General features: G+C 31.9%; 1 protein-coding gene, 1 long non-coding RNA gene and 1 pseudogene across 2 annotated transcripts; all 3 read left to right on the top strand.

The window, feature by feature from the left end:
* Positions 1 to 8,884, top strand: part of LOC120173320 — a 29,378-nt pseudogene extending 20,494 nt beyond the window's left edge.
* A 205-nt stretch (positions 8,885 to 9,089) lies between these two features.
* LOC120173389 lies at positions 9,090 to 10,166 on the top strand. The gene is made up of 3 exons (XR_005521053.1): positions 9,090 to 9,503; positions 9,577 to 9,709; positions 9,953 to 10,166. It is a non-coding gene; the product is annotated as an uncharacterized LOC120173389 (long non-coding RNA).
* Positions 10,167 to 13,101: 2,935 nt separating this feature from the next.
* On the top strand, positions 13,102 to 17,442 carry LOC120173365. Its single transcript, XM_039180560.1, has 3 exons — positions 13,102 to 13,571; positions 14,114 to 14,696; positions 16,444 to 17,442. The coding sequence occupies exons 2-3, from the start codon at positions 14,145 to 14,147 to the stop codon at positions 17,287 to 17,289; spliced, it is 1,398 nt and encodes a 465-aa protein (XP_039036491.1). The 5' UTR covers positions 13,102 to 13,571; positions 14,114 to 14,144; the 3' UTR covers positions 17,290 to 17,442.
* Positions 17,443 to 20,908: the final 3,466 nt, after the last annotated feature.

Here is a 20,908-nt window from a genome sequence, read left to right as displayed (position 1 = left end):
GGATTAAGAAATGAGCAAAAGCTTGATTTATGCAAAGAACATAAAGAATGATGAAAAAGATCAATTGATCCATAATTTGAGGAATAAGGATTGGGGTTACTGTCTATAAATAATGATATTATATGGACTTATAAAGATGTGACATATATGAATAATTGAGTATGAGAAATGGTAAGTTGCTAGCGGTAATAGGAAAGATTAAGAAAATGAAGCAACATGAAAATATTAGAAGGCATGATATTATAAAGATATGCAGTGAAAATTCGAGGCGAATTTTCTTTAAAAGAGGGGAGATTTGTAATATCCCAAAATCCGGCTAGTGACTAAAATGAGAATTTTGAAAGTTTTGTGATTAATTTTGAAATAAGTTAAAGTTTGGGATTTAAGTAAATAATTTTGATGACGGATTAAATATCATAGATGGACAATTAAAGGGGTAATTTAGCTTTTCAACTTAAATGATATTTTCCCCCTTTAAATAAGAGTTATACACGTGGGTTTTGGGAGATTTCCGGAAGCCTTCTTCTTGCTCTCTTCTTCTTCTTCCCATGCTCAAGCTTAAAGGTAAGTTTGATTTGTAGCTGTTAATTTCTTGAATTTATAAGTTGGTTTTGAATTTTGGGGGTTATATAAGCTTAAGGAAAGCTTATATAAGCTAAAAACATCAAGAAGATAGAATTAGAAAGAAATTTTATTAAGAGTTTAGAAATGAACTTTTGATATATAATGGTTTTTGAAATTCTAAGGATTAATTTGACTTGTCCTCAACTTAATTAAGACATATAAGTGTTAGAATTACATTTAGATCATGTTGGAATTTGAGTGAGATTCTTAAATTCTATGTGGAGGATTGGATTTTTAAGTTTTTAGAGGTATTGAATGGGTATTAATTAGTTTAAATAGGTGTATAGAGTTAAGAATAAAAGGAGGTGAAAGATGAAGAGTTGAGCTGAAAAGAGAGTAAATTTCGTGCTTAAAATGGAATTTCTGGGTTGTGTGCATCGATCATCATCGATGCAAAGGAGTGCATCGATGCATCCCCTTAAGAATAAAACATCGAAGGTGATTTGTGTACCGATGCACAGGTAGTGCATCGATGTACACGTTAGGAATGCATCGATACACTGTAAAGTGCATCGATGCATACCTTTATTAAAAGATAAAATAACTTTCTTTTAGCCTAAGAATCGATAGTTTAGAATATATTAATTAGTATACTGATATGTACAATATATCTATGTAGATTCAGAGCTTAAACAAGTTCCAGAACAATTACCCGGTAAGATCGATCGGGGGAAAAACAAAGAAATACAGGTGAGTGCATACTAGTGACCTGTAGTGTTTAATGAAATAAGACTTGCGATGAGTCCTATTTCTAGAGTAATATGCATGAAGTCATGAACATGATTATGTGGTTGTTATGATTATATGTGATATTAGATTACATTAATTGTATGTATGCATGACTAAAGATATTGATATGCTATAATTTGTGTAAACATTATTATGTAATAATGGAGAACATGAAATAAGTTATATGATAAAGACATAAAGAATGAAATAAACATGTGACATAAGTTATATTAATGAATCATTGTATATATATATATATATACGTGTGAACATAAGATAACCAAGTATAAGTCATATTATATGGTATAAGTGATTATACGAGAAAGGTTAAGAGACTTCTATGAGGATAGTAAATTTGAGGGCATAAACATAAGTAATGATACATAAGTATATAGGGAAGATTTATACTTAAAGGAAACTACGGGTTATGAGTTATAAAGTGAAGAATTACAACACTTTATGAAAGAGTATTATGAAGTCTGGAAATTGAACTAAATAAATAGATAAAAGCTAGTATATAGATGATTTATGTGAGTGAAAGGGGAAGTGAGTAAGATAAGTAGAAACTATGTATCGATAGAATGAGACTACTTGAACTGGTAGTATAACTTTATAAAGGAAGACTTAGGTAACTCAATATATGATACAATTATAGAGCATTACTATACAAATATATTAAAGAGTATATATGAGTATGAGTAAGTTTATAGGTGATGATGAACATAAGATATAAATGTATATAATATGGAAGGGAACTAAGTTTATGATATTGAACCTATGCGTAGAAGTATGTGATTATAAGTAACATGCTTACATGATCACAAGATATGATACGTAACATGAGATATGAAAGAGAAGTATGTCATATGCTATGTGATTATATAAAAAGAATACATTATATGTGATAAGCTATGTGATATGTGAATCACATGAAATGTTCTACGAGTAAGTGAACCATTTGTCTATATGTATATGTGATATGTGATTTATATGACAATGAGCTATGTGAAAGAACTATGAGATTGTGTATATGTGAATGTATGATAACATAATATTAATGTATTGTGTGACATGAGAGCTAGAGGTATAGTTGGCATGCAGAGGGTCTACGCGGTCCTTCGGGACTATATGTATTCTTTGGAACATGTGGTGAGGTCTTTTGAGATACATATTTGATCTCTGCCATATGTATATATTCTTAAGGAATTTCTACATGGTCCTTAGGAACAACTTATATAGCACTTCGGTGCATTTCTATGCGGCACTACGATACAATTCACGTGGCACTTCAGTGCATTTATACGAGTTGTGGTGACAGCATTAGTGCACAACCTCTATAGGCTCACATATCTATTGTTCTCAGTGTACATGGCTAAAAAGAGATAATTGTGAAAACAATGTATGTATATGTATATGACATGGCTATGAATTGTATGACATGATATATGTGATATGGTTGATTGCATCTTTAGATATACATGAATATATGTTGATGTATATGTGAATGAGTATAAATGACTAGATGATGATATAAGAATTTGTTATAAGATATAGAATATGAACGTAAGAGATCATATGAACAAGAAATAAGAGATATAAGTATAGGAGTATAAGAGTATGATAAAAAAAATAAAATAATGACATGTATGCACAGTATATAATTGTTATATGAAAAAGTATATAAGTTGTATGATTTGATAGCATAAAACAGTCATGCTGATTAGTGGGTATGATTTCATTAGAGTATTTTTTTATGCCTCACTAAGTCATCGACTTAGCGTGTAAGTGTTTCACACGCAAGTTACAGAAGTGAATATAGAAGCTGGGAGGAGCAAGACAGGTCAGCATCTTTCTTACAAAGTTTAGATTAGAAAAGAAATTTATATGTATTTTATTCTTTTAGACGTAGTTGGCATGTCATATAAACGTTTGAATTGTATATGCTCTGATAAGTGTGAAATCGTTTTTTTGAAAACAGGAAGTTTTCTTTAACGGTGATTTTTCATTATTTGAACAAGTAAAGTTTTAAAAATTGATGTGACACTTCATACTCATTGGGTTGGATACGGGTTGGAGGTGTTACAATACAACTCTAAAGGAACTCTAAATAACTGCACCTAATACATTTTAGCCAAATCAAAATCCAGCCGAGTCAAATTAGGTTCTCATTTCCTTAAACCAAAGCTTATGTTGAATATGCCATGGCCAATTCTCAATAACCAATCATGAGAACAACATTACTAAACAAGAACACATAAATATTGGAACCAATAAGGCTTACCTTCACTGTCGTGATTTCCCCACATCAAATCCATAACCTTCTGCATCACACGAAATTCAGGGAGAACGATGAATTGACCAACTAACGAGTATCTCCACTCAAAACCCCTTCCTCAAATACTCCTTGAGGAGGAGAAACAGTACAAGAACCTCACTATTCTGGAGGAAAGAAATCTAAAGACTGCTCCTCCACACCAGCAAATAACTTTTTCCAGTCCATCAAGGCCATAGAAGCTAAACCCAATTAGACAATTGAAAGGATCATGAAAAGTAATCGAGGATCAAAACCAAATCGCTACAAATCAATAAAGGATAACCTAGGATTTCTCAGAACGATAAGTCAACTATCGAAAAGGAAAGAAAAAAACAGTTAACCTTTCGAGTGTTAAAAACTTTTAAATCCATACTTTTATTGAACAAAACCAATATTTTTTTATAAATATATTATTTTCAGTCGGTTTAGATCGAGTTCGAGATTTATCTCAAAAATGTAGGTATGGTGGAGGATGTATATTTTTCAGGTTGAGTTCAGGTATAATTATGAGTCGGGTCGGGTTGACCGAAAATCCTACCCAACCTGACTGATGTCCATCCCTAGTCTTGAGTTCAATAGTTGCGTCTGCGGGTGTATGCATTGTCAATGATTGAGAATAATTTAAATAGATATTATCGTATAATCATCTTAGACTATTTAAAAAATAATATGTGAATTTTAATGGGCAGTTATTAATGCGTTTAAAAGTTAGGGTAAACTACGCATTTAACACCTCACTATCAATTTTGGATATTTTAGTACCTAAACTTTTAATTTTTTTTAAAACCATACGTAACATTTAGCTTTTGTTTCATTTTAGTATCCTACCGTTAAAAACTTAATGCGTTTAATACCCAAACTATCAGTTTTGGTTGTTTTAGCACTTAAACTTTCAATTTTTTAAATTTAGCGTTAAATTTTGAACGAAGTACTAAAATGAAACAAACACTAAACTTTAGGTATGATTTTGAAAAATTGAAACAAAAATTTAACTTTAGGTATGTTTTGAAAAATTGAAAGTGTATGTGTTAAAATTACCAAAACTAATACTTTAGATATTAAATGTGTAATTTACCCTAAAAATTATTTATTGATTTTTCACAATCAAAGAATATCTCGCTCTAAACTCTAAACAATATTCATTTCCATTTTTTAAATATGAAAACCAAAATACTCAGTTGCAATAAAAATCCACTTGTTTAGTTTTAAAATCAAAATAACCAGCAAAAGAATAATCTAAAAGTTATTAATGTGAATCTATTAAATTATTTTAATCATAGAATAAAATATTATTTTTAAAAGATCTAAATTTGAATATCTACATTATAAGGTGTATGAGTTATCTATAACTAAAGAAAAACTTTTCAATATTTAGGCAACAAATAATGATATTAAGATTATTAGAATTTCAACTAATTGAAACTTGTGTTATCAAGTATTGCTTAATTATTAAACATGCCTCATTAATGTTGTTGAAATTCTAATTTCTAAGAAACTTTAAGTAAAAATTAAAAAGAAATTATAATTTAGGAGGTAATTTGTTAATAAGCCTACTAAAAACACCCATATTTGTTGATATAATTTAGGAGGTAATTTGTTAATATAATGCCATCATTTTATTTGTTAGGTCTAATTTAATTTACCCTTTTCGTTTTGTCGTTGAAGATTGGGCGTATATGGGTTGATGGTGAGTCCAGCTTAAGCCCAATTTTTAACCGCCATTAGAAGACGGGTTGATCTTCTACCGCCAGCAATGGGTTTTTTACAAATCTGTGCCTATGCTTTCCTCAATCTCTCAACTCCCGGCTCACAATGGGTATCGGGAAACGGGACCGAAGCTCCGCTTTGCTTTTCTACCTTATCTTCGTCGTTGTTCCAAGTTTTCCACCCTTGCATCTGCCGGAAAGACTTCTTTGGGTGCTCTCTCTCTCTTCTTTTTCTTCTTTTTTGTATTTTATGTTAACGCTTTAAATTCTATGGATTAGGGTTTCTTTTACCTTTTAGTGGTTAAATTGTCAAATTAAAGGAATAAAGAATAATAAGTTTAAATTTCTTGTCAGTTTAGCTAGTTGGGTTCTATGATTTTCATATTTTATTGCAATTGCTCGTAATAATGTCTTAATAGCGGAAAAATCTTAAATTTTGATATTTTTTTGTTCGTTTATTTTTGCAGCTGTTGGGGAGTTTAATAAGACATTGCAGTTAACTCCTGGCTTACAAGTGGAAAAGTCCCCTGGTTTAAAGCCTGGAACTAAAGTTGTTTGTGAAGAATTACATTGATGGCTTGTCTAGGTTGGGAATCTCAGGAAATTTGCCCATTCAGTCGAAGTGAAGGTTTCACAAGGGAATTCCACCCTACGCAGACCTAGTGTTGAAATTTGCTTCCATAGGTAAGCGGCTTCACAATTACTTGGATGAATTCAGCAATAAACTCATTAAAAAAAGGCTTTCTTTTGGTTGAATAGTGAATACTAACAAAAACTTTATTTCCAATTGTAAAGCAATTTTGGCTTAAGACTGATATCTTAGTTTTGTAGGAATGCTTCACTTGGGATAGGGATGTGCCCTCAAGGCAAGTGGGAGAAGGTTTCAAACGGTTTATGGGCTAAACCAATGTCTCCTTTCGATCACAAGCTCTTAGATATAAGGATGACTACTTCATTAACACAAACCCTTGAGGTGTCTATAGAAGGAAGTAAGTTTGTGATCCTTCTACCCTTGTTGCTTTATGTATTGACAATTGGAACTTGTTTATCTACGCTGTTCCTTTGTTTATCTTTTCTTTTCTTTCTTTTTTCCTTGTTTTTTTGGCAGAATTTTCCCATATCGTATTGTCTTTTCTTAACGGCCTTGGTTGTGGAGTGTGGCATATACCCTAAGCAAGTCTTTAGTATTTTACTACAGCAGCGCCATGGCGATTGGGGTCATCCTTGTGGTATTGGTAGTACTGTTTCAGGTAAATAATTTGGTTGATGAATACCTGAAAGTTCCTCAATTTGCACTCGCTGTTGTGTTGGGCTATCAATATCTGATATGATTATATTTTATGTTTGATAGGGAATGAAGCTTCTCCCAACTGGTCGGAAGAACTCACTGGCTATTGTTATATATTCATCTATGGTGGGTATTTCCATACGCTTACATTGATGTTTATGCCTGTGTTCTCTTCTCACATATGGTTTTTCTCATTGTTTAGCTTGGTTTGGGATCTTTTCTTCTCCGCTATATACCACGATTGCTGCAGTCTGTACTTTTAGAATTGGGAATCACTGAAGACATGTATAATCCTGTATGTAAGTTTTCTAAAATATTGTTGTTAACTTGCTCCATTTGTCTCTATGATGCAGTGCAGAGCATAGTACTCAGCTATTATTATTATTGTTATCAAACACTTTGTTCATGTTGGATGAGACAATGTAAATTTGATTCGGTAAACAAGTGAACCATGAATGATGGAACTTGGTAGCTGACTTAACAGATCTATTGTTTTGAGCTGTCAAATTGAATTCATATGTTATTGTTATGTGAAATGAAATTGTAAATCAAAAGTAGCAAGACAATCCATGTGTTATTTTTAACTCCAAAAATTGCAACAACAAAAAATCAGAACTAATTCTTGATTTGCAAAATGCCTCAGATTTGTAACTTTATTTTTGCAGTTTTCTGATTTCATCTTTAGACTAGAGTTCATGTTTATTCTTCTGTGGTTCAATGTTTTGACATTATCGTTATTATGCTTCACTTTAACTTATAAATTATAATTAGTTGGAGCTATATTTTACGTGTCTGACATGTAGTATTTATGCTTCAGTGATTTGAACTTGTATCATCGGATGTGATATCTGGTGATAATCTTTGCAAATATTTCCTGATAATACACTAAACTGCCTTTTATGTTCACATTTCAGTTGGCTATATTTCTTCTGGGCTTTCTTGTTCTGGCTGGAGCTTGGTTGGGTTTCTGGGTTGTACGCAAACTTGTCCTGACGGAGGATGGATCAATTGACATAAGCACAGCTTACTTTGTTGCTTGTTCCATCCGAATAGTGGCTGCTATCATGATGCTTCAGGTTGTTCCTCTTATCGTATCTCTATACTTTTCTCGAATTCAATGGAAGTATCCCCAACCAGCGGTTAATTATAGTTCCATTATTTGTTATACTTGTAATTTATTCTTATGTTTGCAGAGTTCTATGGATCCCCTCCTTGCTGCAGAGGCATTTTTATCTGGATTATTCTCTCATCCATATTGCGTAAAGTCACTCGGTTGAAATTCCTGCGTCGTGTGCAAGTATGTTTTTCTTTTCTTGTGTTAACAGGGCCAGCTCTGTCATTCCATCAGAAGAAGTTTCTGCTTGGGTTTCATCCTCTGTTTTGTTCCTTTTTTGTTGCTGTTAGATCTCAGTGCATAACATTATGCGGATTATTTCTGCAGGAAGTTGTTCAAGCTAGCCAAAGCCATTGGAAGAAACACTCAAATTCATGATTTATCACCTAATCAATTTTCTCATGATGAATATAAGTACGAGAGCCCTGAATACTCTAATTTCCTTAAGCAACGGTCTAACCAGTTTCACCTGGCTTCATGCAATACTTCTCTACAAGGTTTGCTTGATAATTTTGATCCTTTTATATGTATAACCTAAAAAGTTGTGTTTTGTGGGTTGACCACTTAAGAAAACAAGTGTTTTTCATGTCCACTCCTTCAGGTACTACCAAGACATCTTCGAGTCGGCTGTCGGATAAGGACTCTTTCCCATCCATCATTCACCACACTCCAGAGAGGAGAAAAATTTCTAGAAGTGAGTGGGAGAAGTTCACCAGAGACTCCACAAAAAGGGCTGTCGAAGAACTTGTTTCTTCGCCCGATTTCAGTAAATGGGCAGCTGCCAATGCCGAGAGGATCACTGTGACACCCAGAAGAAGTTCGGGCAGTGCTTCTGCGAGACCTCGTCGTTGGTTTCTTTGGTCGTAGAAAAGTAATTAATTGCTGTTTGTAGATTGAAGGCATTGCAGTTGAAAGATGGCGGAAAACTGAGAAACTAACATTCGCCATTTTGTGGTTTGATTGACTAGGTTTTGGGATGACCGACAATGGTGCCAATGTTGTCAATGAATTCATTAGAGATAGGGAAGCCTTTTTACCTTTATTATTCCCTGGACTTGTATATTTTGATGTTTACAGCTTTAGAATTTAAACGTGTCTGGTTTTCCGTATCTATACTTGTCATTATCTACATTTCTATTCTGTTTCGGCGATAATAACAAATAAAACAAAATATACAGTTGAAAAAGGTACATTTTCACATCAAACAATGCAGTGTGTAAAATGGACTTAATGGATGTCTGCTGATGTGAAATGCATATTATTCGGCAGTAATCAATAATGCATTTTGATTAACTGAATGGAAAGGCACTCTGCTCTGCTGTACTGCAAAAGAATATGAAATAAAACAACTTTGTAGGTGAAACTGGAATCTATACCTTCAACCACACGTTAAACTTTTATTACATTCCAATTCCCTCCACTTTACGCGGTGGTTTTTCTTTAAAATCTGGGAATTTGAAGAGTGCAGTGTCGGTTTAGCACCCAATGAAATTTCTTCCAACATTCCTTTGCATTTACCCTGTTTTAACCGGCTTGTTTTCTTACCTATATATCCACCCTCTGATTCTCAGGAAGCTCCGAGTTTTTCTTGTTTTGATCAAAGTATTCTTCTTCTTCAACCCCTAGAAATCTGTTTGAGAAACAAAAGGCTTTTTAAGGGTAAGAAAGTAAAAAGATGTCATTACAATCAGCAGCAGCCTACTGTTGTTGGTGCTCCTCCTCCTCAAGGTATTTGTCTTTGACATTTGATTTTGATTTGCTGGGATTCTTTTTGTTAATGATTTAATATGGGTTTTTGCAGGGTATCCTCCAAAATATGCATATCCACCGCCGGCACCAGGGTATCCGGTTGAACCTTACCCCTATCCACCACCACAGTACGGCGCAGCTCCGCCAAGACAGCAGCAGAAGGAAACCGGCTTCCTTGAAAGATGGTAAAACTTCTCTCTCTCTTTTTGATTATATGAGTTTGTCTATGATGAAAACAAATCCTTTGTTTAGTCGATGGGAAACTCTTCTTCCTTCATCATGTATTGACAAGATCATTTTTATGCATGCTTGGAAGTCTCTAACATTTTAACCAGCCTGATAATTTACAACATCGATTAGTTTCATGAAGAAGTCATTTATTATTTGTTGGAGATCCGTAATTCGCATGAAAATTGTTTCTCCTGCAGCTTAGCAGCCCTCTGCTGTTGTTGCCTTTTGGATGCATGCTTTAGAGAAGGAAGTGATCAGCATTTGGTGTATTGTTATAATGAAGGGAATTAATTGGTTTTTCTGTTTATTCGTCCAATGTATAACGATGGAGATTTATCGTGTATCCTTTACAGGATTCTGTTTTAGGTTTTGTTGTTAAGCAATCAATATGGCCAACATAGCAATTCCCAAGTTTCCCAACTTATTACGTTTTAATTAAAATCCTAGGAGTATGGATATTGGAAAATATCTCAAGAATGAATATAAATACTATTTTTAGAATTTTTTTTAAAAATTTTAAAGACTATTTTTTGTAGTATCAAACCCGGGAACTCATGAAATACAAGGTTAATCTCGAAAAATAGTCGATTTTTTTACTAATCTAGTGTGTTTAAGTGTTGGTATTTACTTTAAAACACTTTCAACTATTTGACTTCTAAAATACTTAATACCTATTAACGTACAAACATCATATTTAGGGACGAATGCAAAAATAGATAATTAATAAAAATACAAAAATCTAAAATATAAGGAAATTTGAAAAATCTAAGGGTGCGATCGCACTCCTAACACGTCTCGATCCATCCTTGATTATATTTAATAATAGCATTTCAGATTTAGAGGTATACTACCTTGATGAAAAGCCACAAAAGAAGTTATACTGATCTATTTAGCTAATTAATTTAGCATGGACATAAATAAATTATACATTAAACACAGGATTAAAAGAAGTAAAGTTATGAATTTATAAAACCACTTACAAAAGCTTCTGAAACTTAAATTTCTTCAAAGCTTTCTAAGTAAATTACATCATCTTCAAAATATGTTGAGCTTTTATTAAAACTCATGGGATGAAACCTTCTTGAATCTCATAATTAAACTAAAATTTATACTCATGTCTGTTTGAATTTTACAATTGAATTCATTGAGTGATTTTTTTCTTTGAAGAATTTATTGAGTGACTTCAATAGTAAAAAGGTATTGTTCTTTATAGAAGAACTGGATTCAAATAATTGTATATGTAGAATATGTGTTGTCAATAATTTAAAAAGATTACGAACAAATATCACCGTGTAATCAACCTGATTATTAAAAAACTTTACAATATAAAATTTGAAACTACAACCTTAAAACCCTAAGCTTTAGACTAAAACTATAAATTATAAACACTAATTCTTACATGACATATAATATTAAAGTACACATACTTGTATAATATAAAATTCATATAATCTATATATCAAATATTATTATTTAATTATTATTTTTTCGCAAGTATTGATTGCTTATAACGCCACATTACAAGTAAAAATATAAATAAAAGAATATATGTTAAGAACTTAAATTTATGGAATAACTTATTAAAAAATAATTAAATTAAGGGTTGAGATGGTGTGGTAATAAAGCCAGTGGTTTGGTGCTAAAATTTGGTAAACCAAAGTACAAATGGCATATTATGGAGTGGTTTAGGGTGTGGAGTGCCATGTGGTGCTTTGTTATATCTTATTTCAACTCGAATTATTTATCATTTAATCAATATTTTGTTAATAATTATAAATCAATTATAAGATGTTATTAAGTTGTGAAAATGGATTTAATCGGTTGATCAAACTAGTTCTGTTTATTCTCTTACATTGTTTTAAGTCATCAGTTCTAAACATACTATTAATATTTTCAGTTTTTTCTCTAGATTCATTTCTTCTCCTCCTTAAATAGGATTAATATTATATTTAAAATTTATCCAAAAAAATTATATTAAATTATTATCTTTATGTTATTAATGATAAAAATACTTTTACATATAGCATTCAAATAAAATTTTTATTTTTTTTGAATTTTATAAATACACTAAGTGAAATTATCTTTTCTATTAGTGTGTTAAAGCATAATCATATTATATTTATTTATTTAATTTTAAAATTCAATATTATATCTTTTTATTATGTTTGACGAATATAAAAAATAATTTTAATAAAAAAGAAATAACATTTATTATTAATCTAAAGGTGATTATAAAGTATTATTTATTCAAAAGATTTTAATTTGTGTATGTATATTTAATCAATTGATTAAACTAGTCATATTATTCGCTTATATTCCCTTAAGTCATCAGTTTTAAAACTATAAATTCTCATTTTTTCTAGGGTCATTCTCTCTCCTTTTTAAGTAGGATTAAGATTATATAAAATTTGTCCAAAAAAATGTTATACTAAATTATGGTTGGCAGGGACTAAGCCCCAAAAATTTTTATTATTAAAAAATATATGGGAAATATGAAATTAGGACTCCAAATTTCAATTTATTTTGATTTTATCACCTCATTTCCTATGGTTAATTATACTTTGTCCCCTAATTTTCTATGATTAATTATATTTTATGCCCTTTAAGTTGGGATCCTGGCTCCACCCCCAATTATTTGATATGTTATTAATTATAAAAATACTTTTACATATAGCGTTCAAATAAAATGTTTTATTGTTTATTTATTTCTTTTGGTATAAAAAAGTTTAGGTCAGTGTGATTTCTCTAGTAAAGGGTCGGGGCATATTTAAGACCCAATTGTGATTTACATATGAATTTACAATTTGTCCTCCAAAAGTGACGGTGATACGATTCGAACTTGGCCTTATAAACTCAAATTCATGAATACGAACCACTTGTATCAACACTCGTTAACAGGTGTTTTATTATTTATGTTTAAATTTTATATACACTTAAAACTACATTTATAAAAATTATTTGAGAAAATATCTTTTCTATTAGCATGTGTTAAATTATAATTATATATTTTTTATTTAATTTTAAAATTAAATATTATATCTTTTTATTTGTATTTGACGAATATAAAAATTAATTTTAATAATAAATAATAATTATTATTATTAATCTAAAGATGATTATGAGATAATATTTATCCGAAAATTTTTCAATTCATTTAACAATCAATGATTGTAACATACAATATATTTAATTTGAGACAATTAAAAATAACAAATAACCTAATCAGGGGAAAGTAAAACCTAGGATTACATAAACAATATAACCTAATCAGGAGAAAGTAAAACCTAGGATTTATAAACATTGCATCATTAAAGAATCTATAACATATGATCTGAATGCTGTGGAAGCAAAGACACAGAGACAAATGACGGACCATTTCGCATTTCAAGTCCATTTCCCGAAACTCGGCACTAAAGGGATATGAACAAAAGAATAAGAGATTTCTAAAACATAGATAGAACTGATCGAGAGGAAAATAGAGAGGAAAAAAAAAAGGAAAAAGGGAAAACAAATCTTTGTTCAAAAGTCGCAGTCATCTTCTTCGAAGAAACCTTCTTTAGATCTTATTTCAAACAAACCAGACGTCAACTACCCAACTTCTCCGCACTTTGTCTTGTTCTTCTTGTCAAATTTTACTCCATTTACACTTTTCCATCTCTCTGAGTCTTTAGTAAGGTTGTTGGAGACTGTTCCACTTTGGGTTTTTTTTCTGTTCTAATCAGACTATCATCTGCTTTATTTTTTTTGTTTGGAACTTTAAAGAAAGGGTAAAGCAGAGATGCACTCGGACTCTGAATTTTCTTAGAGTTTTCTCAGGTTAGTTTATTTTTTCCCTTTCTGGGTATTGATTATTTTCTGTTAAGTTCATTTTGTTTTATGGTCTGTGGATCTGATATATGGGAAACTTTTATACTGTAAAGTTGATAGCTTGAAAGTTTGATGATTTCCGAGGCGATAGTAACGATGTAAATAGGTTTGTATGCATTGATACTGAACTTCTATTTGTTGTTTTGTATACTTGATCTGATGATGAAGAGGTTGCGTTGAATTTAATGTATAGGTTCACATTAAACTTGAGTCTATTATACATATTGGTCTTTCAAGATGGTCCTTTTTCCTGATTTGGAGTTGATAATCGCCTATGGTAATCACGAAAATCAGCATTTTGACTATGTTCTGGACTTGGTTGCTATTGATTCTCAATCTAAGTCTAGCCGGTCAATATTCCTGGTGGATGGAGTTTGTTGTAGTATTTAACATATAATGAAATTGAGAGATAGAGTAGATTAGCATGATTGTGGCTCATAACTTGTCCGATTTTTATTGGATCCTTACTGGTTTCATTTTCTTTATTGCAGAATTATCTTGGACATAGAGAAGGAAGAGAATATGCAGGTGCGGAACAAATACAGGAAACCAACAGTTATCCATTGTAATGTAGGGAGCAGATGTTCAATTTGTGCTGTTGTTTGGAGCTTGGTTGGGATTCTTCTTATGCTTCAACTCTGTTCTCTTGTTAGCCGCAGAAATGAAGTCAGTGGAGATATAAGATTACGAATGAGTCGTCATCCACTAGTCTGGGAACTTGAACAGGTGGAGGAGGAGAATATTCAAATTCCCCCTCATAGGGGAAAACGATCTCCACATGCTAAACGGAGACCCAAGCGAACAACCACTCTGGTTGATGAATTTCTTGACGAGAATTCACAGATTCGGCATGTATTCTTTCCAGATTTGAAAACTGCTATTAATCCGATAAAGGATGCAGGAAACAATAGCAACTACTATTATCCAGGGAGAATTTGGTTGGATACCGATGGAAATCCTATTCAAGCTCATGGAGGTGGCATGTTATACGATGAAAGATCCAGTACATACTATTGGTATGGAGAGTACAAAGATGGACTAACATACCATGCTCATAAAAAGGGTGCAGCACGAGTAAGTTTATTAATTTAAATTCATAATCTAATTTAGAACTACAACTTTGCGAATATGGCATTAGTCCTTATCCTTCATTGACTGAGTAGCCAATATCCTTGCTTGAACAACCCAAATTCTTCCTGGGCTAAGGTTATTGCTCAAACTACCACAGTACTATTCTTTGCTTAACTTGGTACATTACAACTGAGGAGCTAACGCTGGTTTGTTATTTTTATGACTTTGGACAGATTCGAGAAATGTGACTTGTGGCTTTTGAGTTCAAGTTTTAATAAATTAGGGGTTTTAATGTATATTTTGTCTGGAGAAAAGGACTTTTTGGTTTAGGATGTGAGAAGTGGAAAAGCTGTAGGTTTATGGTTTCTGGATTTTCTGTCACTGAGGAAATATGTTGCTTACATTCTGTCACTGGAGTAAGTCTGCAGAACATAGAGAAACTAGATGTATGATTTGTTTTGTGAGGAAAAGGTTTTGAGATTTAAGGGTATTAGTATTTGAGGACTAAGGGTTTTAAGGGTTAGAGAAAGATGAGACAGATGTAGTCAGAGAACTCTGAAACAAGGGTTGAGGATCACACGCATAGAAAGAAGAATGAATAAGGATATGGAGATAAAACCGTGAAATGAGGATCCTAGGCATCCATGCCTCATTGGTAAAATTTACAAATTCACTAATACGGTCCTTCTAACGTGTGAAGTGTGTCTTGGCCTGGTAGTGATTTATATAAAGTCTGTCTAAGAAGTTCTAAACTCCTAAATGAGGAACTTACCCAATACCAGTAGTAAAGTTTGAGCTCTGATTTCTATGAATGATATACCTTACTATTATTGTATTTGGGATATTTTTCATACTTACAGGTATCTTACAATAGGAATCCCTCATTTTCAGTATAAAATGAAAGAAACTAAATGCAAAATATGATGTTCTCTAATGAGACATTTTGTGTGTACTTTGCCAAATCCTTCATTTGAATCTTCATGTTCTAATCCTTGTGTTATCCTCACTTTGTTGGTTATGGAATGCAACAACTATTTGGATGTAGAGAATCTTATTTTCACTTCAAAGATTTACTTGTTTAGAAATGGAGAAGCTCAATTCAGAGCCTAATAGAAGATGCCTGTGGAATAGAAGATCATTGCACAAGTATTAGTTCAACTTAGTTTGGAGTTTAGGCTGCCCTGGTTAGTTTGGTTTGTGGAAAGTTAAGTATCTTTGTAAGTTGTGAGCTAATGGAAGTTGTTGTCTCTATCACACTCTTTGTGAGTTGCATGATGCTTGAGATAGTAGAACACCCCCATCATTTAATTTCTGACTTCTGAAGGTTTGAGTGTATGATAAAAGATAGTTACAAAGGTGTAATCATGTGGAATATTAATGCTTTTATCCTAATGAAATACTTGATAGCATGTTCTTCTATCCTTCCTATTTACCTTGAAGCAATGAAGCTCCTTCTCATGGCTGTACACTTGTTTAACTTCTGTTGCCACTTAAAAGTACAAATGCAATAGCTTTGATGATTTTTTTACAAAAATACATAAAATTGTAAAGCTCGTTTAAGATTAGTATTTGTGATTGACATCAGAGAGATTATATTACATATCAGATTTTGCCTAGCTACCCCGTAAAATCTTTTCCCACTCCGAACTTCTTCTATTTGAATGCACAGCAGATGACTTCCGGCACCTATATTTTGCATATCTCATTTTTTTAAGTTTTTATTGAACTTTTTGGGTTACCTTGTAATCAGGTTGACATCATAGGAGTTGGTTGCTATTCTTCCAAGGATTTGTGGACATGGAAAAATGAGGGCATTGTGTTGACTGCTGAAGAGACGAACGAAACCCATGATCTACACAAATCCAATGTATTGGAGCGGCCAAAAGTTATTTACAATGACTACACGGGAAAGTATGTAATGTGGATGCATATTGACGATGTCAACTATACTAAAGCTGCTGTTGGTGTTGCTGTTAGCAATTACCCGACAGGTCCTTTTGATTATCTCGGTAGCCAAAGGCCCCATGGATACGAGAGCAGGGACATGACCATCTTCAAAGATGATGATGGAGTAGCTTATCTGGTTTATTCGTCCGAAGACAACAGTGAGCTTCACATTGGGCCACTAGCCAAAGATTATCTAGATGTGAAGACTGAAATACGAAGGATTCTGGTTGGACAGCACCGGGAAGCCCCCGCTCTGTTTAAGTACAGGGGGACTTATTACATGATCACCTCAGGTTGCACTGGATGGGCACCTAATGAAGCACTTGCTCATGCAGCTGACTCGATCATGGGACCATGGGAGACAATGGGAAACCCATGCATTGGAGGGAACAAAATGTTTCGACTGGCAACATTTTTCGCTCAGAGTACATTTGTGATCCCTTTGCCTGGGATTCCAGGTTCATATATTTTCATGGCAGACCGGTGGAATCCAGCCGACTTAGGTGACTCGAGATATGTATGGTTACCCTTAATAGTTGGTGGCCCGGCCGATCGACCTTTTGAGTTCAATTTCGGATTTCCACTGTGGCCGAGGGTGTCCATTTATTGGCATCGGAAGTGGAGACTTCCATCGAGTTGGAGTGCGTAGAAATTATCTCATTTTTCTTCTTCCCAAATATATGGTATTAGTGTATTGTATATTAAGGCTGTTCACCGATTCTTTCAGCACATCATATGGTTATCTCCTGCACTGCAATAACTTGATGTACATGTTTGATCTCCTGCACTGTCATTGGTAAGATTAGCTTTTGAGGATTGGAGATTTTGACACAAAAATATATTTTTCTGGTTGACCTGGAGAATCCTTTTCCTAAATATTACGCTCACTCAGATTTTGTATGTTATCAAGGATGAAACTTTTATGGACCCAATAGTTCAAATTCATAATATATATATATATATTTTATTTTGAATGCTAACCTTTTGATTAATAAATTTTTTTACTCTTCCTCATTTCAGTAAGTTGTAGTGCCATGACCATAGAATGATGTAACGGTGTAATGGTTTGGGCTACGGCTATGATTACTGTGAAGATCCATATCCGGCTAAAGTTGGGTCCAACCTAACTTGAATGTTCAATTTTACTATTAAAAATAATATTTATATTTATATTTATATTTATATTGTGAGTGTGATATACAATATTATTATACTGTGAGTGTTATATCTTATTATATTATATTAAAATATTCATTTGATATTAAAAGGATACTTAAATCGAATTCATCAAGTGATCTCAGTAGTTAAAAGAATGTTATTTTTCTAAAATTCTTAACAATTGTATCTGAATGACGTGTGTGCATCATTAATAGTTAAAAAATATATTATAAATATATATTATCTTATAATCATTTGATTATTTAAAAAATATAGTTAAATAAAGGGTAAACTACGCATTTAGTATCTAAACTATCAGTTTTGGTATGTTTTAGTACATAAATTTTTATTTTTTTCAATATCATACCTAACATTTATTTTTTGTTTCATTTTAGTAGCCTCCGTTAAAAACTTAACGTATTTAGGACCTAAACTTTTAATTTTTTCAAAACTTAACGTTAAATTTTGAATGGGGTATTAAAATGAAACAAAAATCAAACTTTAGGTATGGTTTTAAATAAAAATTGAAAGTTTAAGTACTAAAATGGACTAAAACTAATAGATTAGGTATTAAATACATAATTTACCTTAAATATAAATATATTTATGATGTGTTGAAAGTGTGAGGAGCGTAGTTTAAGATGCAAACCCCTAAAAAGTAACCATTGTACAAATTTAAATTGTTTACTTTTTTCCTTTTGTACGTGGGCCAAAAAGAAAAATGAAATCATATTATTTTAAGGTCATCGCAGAACGAAACCTTCCCCTTTCATAAATTAAAAATAGAGAGAGAGATAAAAAGCATTGTTTTGAAAATCGGACCGGACCAGCCGGTTCAACCGGGAACCGTTGTTTAGTCTGGTTTAATCTAAACCAGTTGAACCGCTACTAGTGAACCGGCCAGAACCGTTAAACAGTTCAAACCGGACCGGTTGAAAACCAGAAATTTTGTTTTTTTTTAAAAAAATTAAACCAAACGTCGTTTGTTAAACGAGCCAAGTCGAACTCGAGTATTGCTGAGCTCAACTCGAACTTGAAAACTTTAAAAGTAAGCTCAACTCCACTCAAACTCACAAGTTAAAAATTATCAAGTTCAACTTGAACTCGAAATATAATATTGAAACTTGAACTCAAAAAGGCTTGAACTAAAAAAAATTTATAAGCTCAATTGAAGCCTAAAATTCGAGCTTGATTGAAGTTAAAGAATAGTTCACTCAATGCTCACCAAAATGCTCCATAATTTTGAATTCCAAATTACCTTTATTATTTATAGAAGTTAGTTGTGATGCTCTTCTATGTTTCTTAGCAATGTGAGATTGTTTTGTTCTCATATTTGTACTCTTTAGACTTTTGAGATGCTCTTCTATGTTTCTTAGCCATGTGGGATTGTTTTTAAAAAAAATTAAACCAAACAATATCATTTTGTTATGATTTTTTAGCCCCAAATTTATTTTTTAATTATAGTTATATAATTATATTTATTATTTAATATGTTTTACCTTAAATATTATGTTGTAGTTAATTTGAATCATTTTGTTTCACTTGATTTTATGGTTTTTAATTTATATATGTTATGACTTGCTTTGAATATGACTTGTGATATAAAAAATTATTTTTAATTAAATATTTTTGGTATTTTTATTTAATTTTTTAAATAATTATGACGTCGTCTGGTTCTTCCGACCGGTTAGACCGGTTAAACCAGTGAACCGATAGCATGGCCGGTTCGCTAACCGGTCCGGTTCTGAAAACCATGATAAAAAGTTAAACTAATATTTGTATCGATGCATTAAAAATTAATCAATATTTATTTTAAGATAAAGCATATAAATAATCCTAGATTATAAGATTTGTGGTGTTATTGATTATTAAAAGTTATAAAATGTTATCTCGACGGATGTTGATTTGTTGAGTCTATCGACTACTAAAAGTATAAAATAGTCACCCAACTATTCATATATTCCAAACTCGTCATTTTCTGTTAAAATTTGACAGTTGTCTGAGTTGTACGTTAACATTTTGACTGAAATATGATAGTCGTTGGATGTTTTTGGATAAAATTTTATCACATCCCATTTAGAAGGTTAACGTTTGGCACAAACAATCATCAATTTTTTGACAAAAGAAGATGAGTTTGGAATATATGAATAGTTGAATAACCATTTTTGTAACTTTTAATAATTAGGGGACTCAGCAAAGCAACATCCTATAGTCGAAAACCATTTTGTAACTTTTAATAGTCAGATGACACGAATCAAAATATCTTAGTGGTTAAAGAAATAGTTGTTATTCCTAGATGTCTCGGGTTTGAGCATCAGGACTTTAGCATGAGTGATTGAATGTTCATTTTCAAATGGTTGAGAATATTTAGAACAAATATTACTTTATAATCCACCTTAACTTGATAAAAAAAATAATAGTAAGATGACTCAAAGAAACAACAACACCATATAGTCGGGTGCTCATTCATTTGTGTATTTTACTTTTATTTTAACATTCTTAAAATTTGGGTAAACTATGCATTTAATATATAAACTATCAGTTTTAGTCTATTTTAGTATCTAAACTTTCAATTTTTTCAAAACCACACCTAACATTTAGTTTTTATTTCATTTTAGTACCCCTTCGTTAAAACTTAATGTGTTTAGTATTTAAACTATCAGTTTTGGTCCGTTTTAGTACCTAAACTTTTAATTTTTTCAAAATTTAACGTTAAAATTTTGAACGAGGGTACTAAATTTATGAAAAATATTTTAAAAGTTACAAAAATGATATCTCGACTATAGGATGTTATTTTGTTAAGTCCGTCGACTATTAAAAGTACAAAATAGTCACTTGACTATTAATATATTCCAAACTCGTCATTTTCTGTTAAAATTTGACAGTCGTCTGAGTTGGACGTTAACATGTTGAATGTAATATGACAGTTGTTTGATATTTTAGGATAAAAAATTTTCACATCTCAATCAGAAAAGTTAATGTCTGTGTTGGGATTTTCGGAAGCTCGAAACGACAACCGGAATGATTTGCAAAGAGGGGTCGGAATGGTTTTGTGTTTAGGGAGTAAGGAGATTGAAAGATAGAGAATTGCAGAGCGATTTATAGTGGTT

Source organism: Hibiscus syriacus, unplaced genomic scaffold, assembly GCF_006381635.1.
Source record: "Hibiscus syriacus cultivar Baekdansim isolate YM2019G1 unplaced genomic scaffold, ASM638163v2 tig00111947_pilon, whole genome shotgun sequence".
Taxonomy (NCBI): domain Eukaryota; kingdom Viridiplantae; phylum Streptophyta; class Magnoliopsida; order Malvales; family Malvaceae; genus Hibiscus; species Hibiscus syriacus.
The sequence above is the reverse complement of the archived record's forward strand: the minus strand, read 5'-3'. Positions and strand labels throughout refer to the sequence as shown.

Bases quoted from the DNA above. Each gene is read 5' to 3' on its own strand.
- LOC120173365 (XM_039180560.1), top strand. From the start codon at position 14,145: ATGCAGGTGCGGAACAAATACAGGAAACCAACAGTTATCCATTGTAAT. The intron at 14,697-16,443 runs GTAAGTTTATTA...CCTTGTAATCAG, and splicing joins ATAAAAAGGGTGCAGCACGA to GTTGACATCATAGGAGTTGG.